We start from the raw sequence: 12,398 nt of genomic DNA, 5'->3' as shown, positions 1-12,398 counted from the left end.
TTGTATTGTATTTTATGTTCGCCGCTGTTCGATTCCATGTGTTCGATTCCATGTGTCGGATTTGTAATGAAATGGTAAAATTATTTCATTCAACGGTCACTGAATGCCGGCCGCCAGAAAATCGGTGATGCGCTAACTCATCAAATCGACTAATTAAAGTGCCAACAAACTAATCAAAGATGAACTAAAATCGAAGAAATGTCCAAAAGAAATTTATGTAATCGCTTGTTAGCGAAATTTGCTTGGATAATGATTTGCTACTTGCGTGTGTAACGAGTTGTGAATACTCGTGGTAGTGACAAAAAGACAAAGCTGAACAAAAACCAAAATAAACACAAAACTAAAACAAAAAATTATAATGTTTTAACAACATTTTTTTCTCTACCGACAAACAGTACTTGCGTGAGTGACGAAATGGGAATAATAGTTAAAAATAAAGCTAAGCTAAGAAAGAATTGAGAAAAAATAGTTTTTTTTTTAAACAGTTTTATCTACTGACAAACGGTATGACGAAATGGGAATAAAAATTCATACAGCTGAGTCAAATAATAGAATAAGGAAGAAAAAGGTTTTATTAAATTTTTTTGTCATTTTTTTTTTTTTTTTTTTCCTAACTAAACGAAAGGAAAAAAAATTTATTGAATTTTTTTTTGAAGTTTTTATTAATTTTGTTTTCTAACTAAACGAGCCTGTTTGACATTTCATTAGTTTGCATTCTTTCAATTTAATATATTTATTCATTTTTTTGTTCTTTTATTGTACTTTTTTCTCCTGAATCTTCAATTTAAGTGCCTAACAATGGTATTCTTTGTGCGTCATTGTGTGTTTATTTGCAATTTGTGTTTTTCAATTCTTCTGGATTTCGCATTTATATTCTTATTATTCTCTTATCCAGAACTAGTTTGTTGTCTGAAGGTGAATCAGTGGTTCAGTGGGTAATGGCTATGCAAATATATGCCCGCGTTCGTATGTGTGCCTAGTAGGTACACACACGTATACACTATGTATGTATGTGTTTACATACAGTGCGGAGCAAAACTGATGCCCCCTTTAGATCATATGTTATGTTGTACATGCTACAGCACTGCTAGGCGTATTTTGTGCGAATTGCTTAAAAATTAAATAAAATATCACAATATGCGTATTGAGGACCCGTCCTGAATTAAAAATTAATATTAATTTGGTTTGTTTTATTTGATTATGAATGAAGTTGCCGCATTTCAAGTTGTAAATAAAAATTTGTATTTGATTGCTTATAAACATAAGCAAGAATAGCTTCTATGATGCAATGTTTAACTCTTTATAATTTATTAATTTTTTCCAAATTTTTGTAATAAAAATCGTCTGATTCTATATAGGGTGCATCACTCTCCATACTCCAAAAATTTGCTACTATTTTCCCCTCGGAATTATAAAATTTCTTATATTTTAAGACTTCCGCCAAATATATTTTCCAAAAAATCATCTCAGATGATAGAAAAGTACAGAGTACTTACTCTCTCTTCAGTGGACACCTAAGGGACTGAAAAATTAATCCACTTATGAGCAAAGTTTAAAAAAGTTAATATTATGTTATGGGAGAGTTAACTTATAATGGGAGGGTTTTCCGTTCAAGAGAAAAAATTTAAAAAAATTATTAAGGATTTTTGGTATTCATTAAAAGAGAGGTGTCCGTTAGGAGATAGTACACTGTATATGTTCAAAAGGTCTTAAAAGTGTACCAACAAACTCAAAATACTAAAAAAATTTTGTTTTTGACATTTTTGATGAAAAGTTTGAGGAAAACTTGGATACCTCTGCTAAATCTTGACCGATTTAGGCATATCATCATTGGAAAGGTATTTTCTAATACCTCTTATTACTTAAGTCTTCCTTAAATCTATCTAAATCTTCTTAAAATATGTCAAAAAATGCATACAAAACGAGTTGGAGCCCTTAACAGGTGGCGCTAAAGTAATCCTCCTATCAGAAAATGCTATAAATTTTGCGATTGGCCCCTAATGTCAGTTCTGTTTTGACATTTGTGTAGTAAACACATGCGAAATACACGTTAATAAACAATGTTACGCTACACTGCTCCAGAACGCGGAATATTGCTGACTATTTATTTGACCAATAATCGGTCGGTGACTTTGGCATAACGTGAATTTCGTCGCAAATTTCCTCGCTGTCCAACGCCTACTGGTGAAACACTGCGACGTTTAGCCGCTCGCCTCGAAGAGACTGGCACAACACGAGATACTGCCAGGCGTGGCAGACCCCGGAGTAGCCGTTCTGCAGAGAATATTGCTGCTGTAGCCGAGGATGTCATGGAAGCGCCGTCGACATCGACCAGACGACCAAACGACGTGCCACGCAAATGGGTATCAGTCGACGGTCTTTACAGTGAATTTTGGTACAAGATTTGAAGATGTTTCCATACAAAGTCCAGACGGTGCATCAGCTGTTAGCTGCTGACCGCCAATCGCGTCTAACATACGCACAAGCCATCCTTAATCACCACCAAGAGGAAGATGATTTTTCATCCAAAATAATCATGAGTGGTGAGGCGCATTTCCATCTTAGCGGGTACGTAAATAAGCAAAATTTACGCTTCTGGGGCACTGAAAATCCGCGTGTAACCCACGAAGAGCCATTACACCCGCTCAAAGTTACTGTATGGTGTGCTGTTTTCGCTGGAGGAGTCATCGGTCCTTTTTTCTTCGAAGACGTCGCGGGCCAAACGCTTACTGTGAATGGTGAGCGCTACAGAGCAATGATCAACGAGTTCTTTTTGCCGCAACTTGATGAATTGGGATTGGAAAACATGTGGTTCCAGCAGGACGGTGCAACGGCACACACTGCACGTGCCCCAACCGATATGCTGAAGGATGCATTTCCCGGGCGCCTAATCTCCCGTTTTGGCGATTTGCACTGGCCAGCAAGATCGTCTGATTTGACAGCTCCAGACTTCTTTTTGTGGGGCTTTTTGAAGTCGCGGGTTTATGTCAACAAGCCTCAGACTCTTGCAGCTCTTAAAGATAATATCCGTCAAGAATGTGAGGACCTATCGCCGGAAGTTGTGGCCAAAGTGATGGAAAATGCCATAAAAAGGGCTCAAATGGCAATCAACTGTGGTGGCGGCCATTTATTGTATTATACATGACATCATATTCTCGACTTGAATTAAAATTAAAAGACCAAATAAAAATAATCCACCAGAAGAATCCAAGTTTTTCATTTTTTTTTAATTACAGCCAAAAAACATAGCAAGGTTACTTTTGCGGCACCTTGTACATAACCTTTGCGAGCATAACTGCTGAGGTGTGAGCTGGTGCGTTGTTGTGATGAAGAGAAGGAAAGTCACTCGACTTCCTCAATTCAAACGAATGGCAAAGAAATATACCGATCTGGCTGAAACTTGATGTGTGTTCTTCCAAGAGATGCTAATAACTTAACATAATCTCGGTACGCGCCAGTGGTGCCAGCTCACTGGCTTTGCACGGACTTTACTATACATAAAATTTCCCATCTTAAGTAATAAGATGAGGAGTTTAATTTATAAAATTATAAATTTGTAAAAAGACAAACAAACACGATCAAATATTTACTTTAAACAAGAAATTTTAATTGAAAAAACGTGAGGTCTTGCTTCTCAAGCCAAAAAATAGTAATAATAATAATAAACTCTTGAATTCAGTGCTTAGTAGTGAATCCATTACCCTCGAGGACAAAGAGACATATCTTAGAAAAATATGAAAATATCAATGACATCCTGCGATATGCTTTCGCAAACTATTTCCACGACTTCGCATAGATTTTTCTTGGTGTTGCAAATTTTTCTGTTGCTTCAAGTTCCCAATAAAACTAAGTTCGAGAATTGAGCAAACAATCAAAGACTTGTATCCTACACCTTTGAACCTATCCACACTTAGAAATATATTTTGGGTCCTTGCATTCTGCAAAATACCGATAAAGAGATCCAAAGCACTCTTAGCCTTACCAGGCATGACCACTGAGTGGTCCTTTTTTACTCGTCTTAACACAGAGTTCTGAAGCATTTACCAAATTTGGTATAGCACATTTTGCTCAGTACAACTTGTATGACGAAAAGCAGGAAATACCAAAACATTTTCATTGTCAACCAGTACCTCTCTAAGTTCGCTATGTCAATACATCGCTTCATAAGATTATGGAGCCAAATAACTTAAATAGACAGTCAGCAAAGCGCCTTTTCCGAGGTCCCTTAACCCTGTCCGCCCAATACTAGTCGTTTCAACTAAGTACTAACTATAACGCATAAAAAATCAATGGTTATGTAGGGTAAAAAGGCACATGAATCAGCGAAGGCCTGTAACTGAAAAGAGGTTTGTTACAATAGACGAATACTTTAGGGATGCATAAGATTTTGCCATGACTGTAACTTCTAAAACTTGACTAATTTTAATTTTCTATTATGAAAATGTATAAAAATTATGTTTATGTGCAGATATGTATGAGTGCGCGTGTGTAGATATGTGTATATGCATATATATGGCCCATCATCCATGCTTGGAACCTTGGTCAATTTTGTTTTGGTAATTTGCATTATTTTCTGGAGAACTATTAAATGTCGTATATCGCGCACCGAATTCTTATTTTACAAGGTGTAGCTTTTAAATAAATAAATTTATTGTAAACTATTTTATTTTTAGCGCGGGACCTGCTTGGGTTCAACAGATCAGCTACCAGCGCCTTCACAGGTGTTATAACGGATCACTGCACTATTGGAACCCTAGCCGGTAAGAAATGTACCCTTACAATGACTTGTGCAAAAGTTGTGAAGATGAAGAAGAAATTGATTGGGTGCAACACCTTCTCTCTGAATGCCCATCAAAGAAGCGGTGCTAAATAACTTGGCGCTTATTTTTTTAAAGACCTGGGAAATCAGCAAAATGTCCGACGGGAGGGACTAGTTACCTTCTTAAAAAGGTCTAAGTAGTTTACGCAGACCAGCAACCTGGCTAACCTAACCAAGCGCGTGACTGACTTCGGTAGTGCTCGTTTTCGAAATCTGCCGTGGGCATAAAACACCAAAATAATACAATAGAAAAAGCGAATGCCACCTAACAGGCATTAGCGAACCTACAAGTGTATTTATACCATGAAAAAACTCCTCATAAAAAAACGTTTGCAGTTTGGAGTCGGATTAAAACTGCAGGATCCTCCATTTTTGGAACAACATCAAGACGCACGCCACAAATAGGACCGCCGATTAGTGTCGGTCAGGATATTTATGATAATGGTTGTACGGGTTAGGCTAAGGCCGTTATGCACTGCGACCAGATTAATCTATTGTGCGCCCCTAATTGCTTAATTATAATTATTTAGTATACCGAGGAATCGAACCAGTTCTTTAGGAGGGAGCAATTGTAGGTCTTCCTCCTCTAGTAGGTACGCGCCCAGGATTCTGTGACTCCTGTGGCCTAATGCCTAATAGTTGGTGATTAAGTGTTCCACAGACTCCTCCTCATCGCAGCAGAACCTGCATAATCTTGTACTGGATAATCCTATGGTGTTAAAGTGTTTATTACAGGCAGAGTGATCTGTAAGTGCTCCACAGAGTAATTTGGGGCTCCTTTTTTCTACGGTTAGAGCAGATTTTGCTCTGTTGGCATTGAAGTTCAGAAACCTTTTGGAGTGATTAAGGCCGCTTGTGCCATTCCAGTGTTCTCAGATTTTAGTTTGGATCCATTTTTTGGTTTAATATTTTATATTTTTTTTTGTTAATGCCTAAAAATGGGGTTGGCCCAATAAATAGCCTTTCTGTCCCTTTTTTGACATAAAAGTCTGCCTTCTCGTTTCCTTCGTGTCCCTCATGTTCTGTTACCAAGATCACTCTGTTAGTATTTTTGGCTTGAATGTGAAGCTATTCAAGGCTTTGAGAACCGATTGGCTGTCCGAAAGTATTTTAATTTTTACTTTCTCGAACCCTCTTTTGGATATGATTTGCACTGCTTCCATTATGGCGAAGAGCTCCGCATGGACAATTATGGTATCTGTACTTAGAGTTAAGGTTTTGTGTGCTCTAGGCCACACTACTCCTGCTCCTACTTCTTGGAACGTTTTGGAACCCTCTGTGTACCATTTTTGTGAGTCAGGTTATTTAAAGGCAACACCTTGTATGCTTGGCAGTTGTTTATAGCTGTTTTATAATATTTTTGTATTAAAACAAATATTTGAAAACTATTGTGTGAAACTTTTTTTTCAAATTGAAAACTTGTTCTAAATGAATGCATGACTTTTGTTTATATCTGTGTTAGGTGTGCGTATTTTAAAATCATTATTTAATAAAATTCTATGATTTCTATGATGATTTTTTTCCTCACAAAGAACTTGCTTTTCTAAAAATATGCATGACATTTGTTTATATTGGCATTAATTTCATGTTAAAACCAATTTTAAGTTATTATTTTTAAGGAATTCTTCGTTTTTATTATTTTTTTCAATTGAAAAACTTGTTTTTCTATATATTTTAAATAAAATCTGAGAAATATTTATTTAAAAGTGCCACTGACTTAGTTTTTGTGTTTAGATGAAAGTGGTTTTGTTATTTTCCACAGAGCAACTATTATGAAATTTTTAAATTAATTTCTTGAAATTAAATTAAAAAAAAAAAATCCGACTAAAGCAGTCTGAGAATTAACAATTGTTCAAAAACAAAGAGACAACGGCATTCTAAAAGTGCCAACCGGTTTATAGTACACACCGATGCACACTTTTAATTAGAAATATTTTCTAAATTATATGCACGCATACATAAATAAAGTCGATGAGGTGAATAGCCGCTCTACAGAAGAAGCTCCAAATCAATGAGAACAAGGTTTTTAGTTCTGTTGCACTAAAATAATGTATTGAGCAATGACGGGGACTGCGAGTAGAAGAGCTAATTTTTACTAAGTACTAGGAACATTTTTTTCACCTCTTTAATTGAAGTGAAGTGTATTGCACCCAACGTATTCCGTATCGATCGAATCAGGTCAAAGTCTGAAGGTGAAGGGCCTGAGGCCTCATCTTTTTTGAACAGGCTTAAAAAGTTTCTTCACCAGTACCATGGAGAAAAAAACTGCATGGTGCACAGCACCACCACAGCGCTCGTGGCCACTCAGACTAACCGCGGTCTTAACCAAAACCGCCCCTGCGTGAGGACTTTCCTAGTAGCGCTGGAACTGAAGAAGGCTTTCGACACAGTCATCTACTCAGAGCTGATAGATGATATTATACAGACGATCCTCCCGCCGAGATTGAATAGGTGGTCTGCGAACTATTTGAGTGGTCGGCATTTGTCGCTCATCGTTAGAGACCAAAATTTAAAACAGAAGAGGATAAAGCAAGGGGCTCCCCAGGGTGTTCCGCCCTTGCTTTTCAACTTCTACATATCGAACCAACCACCAGAGGGAGTCTCACTGGCCTTTGAAGCTGACGATTGTTCGATAATAGCGTCGGCCAATGACATCGATGGCTTGTGAATTAAGCAAGCCTTTCTCGCATTTTTCACTGCGTGACTGCGTGGAATCTCCCTCCGGACACCCTCTTTACCACCTGGACGCAGGCGGTTAAACTCTACCTAAAAGTAAAAGTCGTCGTAAAAATTTTGGGCGTCACCTTGATACTATGGTCTAAGGCCGCAACAAGGTCCTCAAATTGCTTGCCGGCAGTACTGCGGGCAAAGGTAAAGAAATGTTGCTGGCGACATGTAAAGCAATTGGTCGCCCGGTTCTGAATTATGTTGCGCCTGTCTCGTCGCCTGGCATCTGTGATTCGAAGTGGATAAAGCTACAGATATGTGAAGATACTGCAATCAGGAAAGCTACGGGATGCCTCCTGATGACCCCCGGCAACCATTGTGTAAGGCATCAATACTCCCAGTAAAGGAGCACAACAAAATGCTCAGCAAGCAGTTTCTTCTGGGATAGCATCCGTAGGCATAACAAGACGCAAAACTAAAAAAAAAGTAGCAGCTTATGAGAGGAACACTTCGATATTTTTTGTTTTGAACTTATATGAAAGCAAACTGGGGTTTCCTAAATAGCATCCACAGATTTTATACAGACGAAATTTACTTCTTTAATACCAACCAAAGAATCAACCAGTTTCTGGTAAGTTTGACAAGGCTTTTGACCTAATAACGCCGTCGATTCAATGCGTTCAACCATTCCTTAACTTCGATACTCACGTCTCTTGCGTTGAGAACATTTTATAATCACCTAAACCAATCCTTAAAAGTTGAACTTTATAGAGCAGATTTTATTTTAAACCGGGCAAAGCTTTAACAACCTATTGCACTAGTAAAACATGTTGCACACAGAAAATGCTGGGGCTGTAGCCCAAGAATCTTGAGATTCATCGAGAGCCAGTCTCGGGTAGCTCTAACTAAGCTTCAGCGATGCGATTGCATCACGAGGGGGATGCGGACCTGACCTGCAGCTGCGATGGAAGTGATTATTGAGTTGACAAGTTTCAATTGTCACGTAATTCTTTTCTGTCGCTTCGAACCCTTTTGGACAACCCTTAGAGCACTTCACAGTAAAAGTGCTTCAAAAACTATAAAAAATTATCATTCCACCAAATTTCGGGAGAATCCCTGTATGCAAATAAAAAACGAATCAACTAATAGTTGATAGAATAGTTGCATCGAAGTTCGTGAGAGCCCCATTCAGTTTTTTGTACTCGCAGACTAGACTAGAAAATGTTAATGATGTAAATTTTGTACCATAAAAGGTGCAGTTGCGTGACAGATGGTTCCAAGTACTTATACTACCTTAATACAATACAATTTGAGTAGTTGCTCATGTGTACTTCATGCACAACTTAAATTGAAACTTTCATCTCTCACTTTTCATCCCATCTTTCTTTTACTGACGTCACTATTAAACCAGTATGCAAACTTAAAACTTGATAATCGGTCTCGCTTTCTTCTTGATTAGCACAGTAACCGCCCAAGTGATTTGGTGACGTTCAACAAAGCACGCCAGACACTTTTTTATGTTAGACTGCGCCAATTAGAAAAACCAGGTGAAAAGAATTTGTTCCATTCTTGATTTCTCTAATGTGGAGTGGCCTTTCATTATGAAAGACTTAGCTAGGAACGCTGCATTATAAATACCCTTCTGTCTTTTCTTAACTGGATGAAGAAGCAAAGCGAAGTACCTCCTATCCTCAAACAAAAAGTTGGTGCACTCGTGCATCAGCACCCACGTCACTGTTAACAGTTATGACTTGAAATCCAACGTAGAATCTCTATTATGGATTAATTAGGCAATTGAGTAGAAAAGTCCTATCTCGACGAACAAAACTAACACTTTATATGGCTCTCATCATGCCCGTCCTACGGCGCAGAAGCTTGGATGATGGCAATATCCAATGATGCGCCTCTTGGAGTGTGTGAGGGAAAGATTCTGCGGAAAATTTGTGAACCTTTGCTCGTTAGCGATGGCGAGTACCATAGGCGATGGAACAATGAGCTGTATGAGCTTAACGCCGACATAGACATAGCGTAGCGAATAAAGATAAAGCGGCTTTGTTGGCTGATGTGGATGGTAAGCGCTCCGGCTCTGAAAGTATTCGATTAGGTACCAGCTGATGGTAGGAGAGGAAGAGGAAGAACTCCTCTATGTTGCAATGATCACTTCAAAGATTGCTTCACTTGATGTGTCCAACTGGAGCACAAGAAAAAAACGACAGGCGCGCTTTGTTAAACTCTACCAAAATTGCGTAAGCGGTTATTGCGCCAATTATGAAGAGGCAGGAGAGGTAGATGCTTTAACAAGATAGTGATCTGAATTAATGTCAAATCCCCGCATTGTATGTGCATTATGATATATCTTTTGCAGTTTCATCGTGGCAGTGGCATCAACCATACGGGCAGGGACACCTTCTCTCATTGAGAAGCTGCTCATTTTAGGTGCACGCCCTCAAACCGAAGACTTTAAAATCTTTGCCAAGGTCGCCATCAAAAGAAGTTTCTCATCCTAGGATTTTGTACATTTTTTAATGGAAGTTTTGGTGTAACCCATACTCAGTGTTTAGCTGGATCTTCCAAGACAGATGCTCGTTTGAAGCCGCTCTTACTGATGGACAGACGCTGCGTACTCTGATGAGCCCGTAAGTCGGAAAGGAAACATCAGGGTTTGCATTCTCACTTAAGCGTTTACTCCAAACGAGCGTTTGGTTGCTACCTGGAGATTGATTGCTACCTCGGCAGGTACGAGCTGCTTGAAACATATGTAAGAATACTTTCTGCCCACTTCCAGCTGAATGTCAGTCAACTTTTTATCTCAAATATTTGGAGTTCTAAGCACGGAACTCAGTGTACTTATACGCGTGGGTCTACGAAATATATTGAATTTAGTAAAGAAACTACCAGCTCGTTTCTAGTTAAATAACTACGTAACATATCCATTGGTCGAGTTTCACTATGTCATTCTATTCATTGCTTGAGTTCTGATAGTAAAATCATGAGCCTTAATGCATCTCGTACTACAATAAAAGCTATTTATAAGTATTCTCGTTTGTTTGTTTTAATGATCTATGTAATATTTTTGTTTGTTAAATTAAAATAAAGTAGTGCAGCTTAGCGTTAGAGCCCACGCAAGTGTTTCACTCATCTGATAAGCTGCAAATCCGTGACATCTGAATACGTGAATATTTCCGGCCTCGATTTAAAAGCTGTCTAGAGTTATTAGTAGCCTTGGCTATGCAAGCAATTTTTTCTTAGCGACATCACGTAATTCTGTCCGTATTGAACATTTTGTGACAGCATTTCAAATCAGCAGCGACAGAAGTAGATAATATTTTTCATAATTACGGGGTAGTTAGCGGATTGCAATTCTATGCTGACGTGCGTAAAAATATGACAAACAACGTGAAAAATCAAATTAAAATAATTTACAATAAATCTGGTCGTTTGAGTGGATACAAGTTTTGTAAAAATAACTAATTATAAATTAAGCCGCATAATTTTGCTTTAAGATAGCGAAGTGAAGTGAGTGGATTTGGGGTACAGGCGTGACATGTAATGACATTTTAAGTGGTGTAAGTAACAAATGCCGAGTGAGTATAGAGGCTGACGACTTAGAACTACGTGCATATGTATTTTTGTATGTATCAATGTGGGCATATACAGTGCACTCGCGAAAACTCGAACTAATAAAAACCAGCCCTGTCCGAGTTATCGAAATATTCGAGTTTTCGAACGTTATGTATTTTTAATATACATACGAGTATATGCATTCGTTTTAACAGTTTTTATACCCTGTCCATTTTTATGGCATAGTTAATCAAAGAGATTATCTGGTTTCATGTTTTGTAGTTGATTGCTAGTTTATTTAATAAAAAATGTTAGCAAATATGAATGTTGTTTACAAATTATTAGAAAAAAAAGCAGTGATCTTGGTTTGATGTTTCTTATTTTCTACCGCATTCAATACAGCCTTTTTGCGCAGTGATTGTAGCACATTAACTTTCCTCGGGCTAATTTTCTCAGCAGTTGCCCATGCTATAGCTTTGTTGAAAATTGTTACGGCTTCGGATGAACTTATGCGCTTTGGTTCATTTCCACCTGAAGCTTTAACTTCATCTTCGGATTCGCTTTCTTCAATAGCTTCAACCTCTTCAATCAAGTCGTCGTTATTCCAGTCTCTTATTTCTTCTTCTGTGAAAGTAGCCTAATAAATATTTATTATTGTTATCGTGTGTTTTTTTATTTACATCAAAACCATAACTACCTCAGGATGTAAGTGTTCGAGAATTTCGGCAGCTTCTTTTTCCATACTTTTAGCTTCAGCTTCTATTTGGTTTTTCAAACTAAGTGGAATGTCATCGTCGTCATCGTCTTTCATTTTTGTAAAGTTTAAAATATTTGTCCAGCATTTCGCCAACGTCTCCTGTCTCAATTTATTGCAAGCTCTATCCAATAATGTAACAGCATCTCTCAAGCTAATTTTTTTTAATGATTGGATCAAATCGCAATCATCGGAGAAAATAGCTGCCAAGAGAGAATTTCGGTAATGTAGCTTTGTTATTCTTATTGCGTTTTGATCCATTGGTTGAATCAAAGGAGTTACATTCGGCGGCATAAACATCACCCTAATTAAACCATCTTCGGATCTTAACGTGTCCTCGTTTGGATGCGAAGGTGAATTGTCAAGCAAAAGTAATGCCTTTACAGGTAGTCCTATATTTTTTAAAAAAGTTTTCACCTATGTAATAAAAAAAATTGGTTTTTAAAGGGTGTTTAATTTGTAATCAAATATGAACTTGCCTGTGGTAGAAACGAAAAGTGAAACCAATTTTGGAACAGAGTTGATGTCATCCAGGCTGATTTTGAGCTTCGACATTCCAATGGGCAGTTAAAATGTCTAAATGCACGCGGATTTTCG

The 12,398-nt window shown here is 37.8% G+C and overlaps 1 protein-coding gene across 1 annotated transcript in view; it reads right to left on the bottom strand.

Moving 5' to 3' along the window:
* The window catches only part of LOC129238145 (uncharacterized), a 52,597-nt gene extending 40,739 nt beyond the window's left edge, over positions 1-11,858 (bottom strand). The window contains exons 1-2 of the mRNA XM_054873181.1: positions 11,745-11,858; positions 11,436-11,684 (exon numbers count right to left, since the gene is read on the bottom strand). Of these exons, the coding sequence (XP_054729156.1) occupies positions 11,436-11,684; positions 11,745-11,858 (363 nt within the window). The remainder of the gene's footprint in view (positions 1-11,435; positions 11,685-11,744) is intronic.
* Positions 11,859-12,398: the final 540 nt, after the last annotated feature.

Source organism: Anastrepha obliqua, chromosome 2 (assembly GCF_027943255.1).
Source record: "Anastrepha obliqua isolate idAnaObli1 chromosome 2, idAnaObli1_1.0, whole genome shotgun sequence".
Classification (NCBI taxonomy): domain Eukaryota; kingdom Metazoa; phylum Arthropoda; class Insecta; order Diptera; family Tephritidae; genus Anastrepha; species Anastrepha obliqua.
This window is presented reverse-complemented; position numbering and strand designations above follow the sequence as displayed.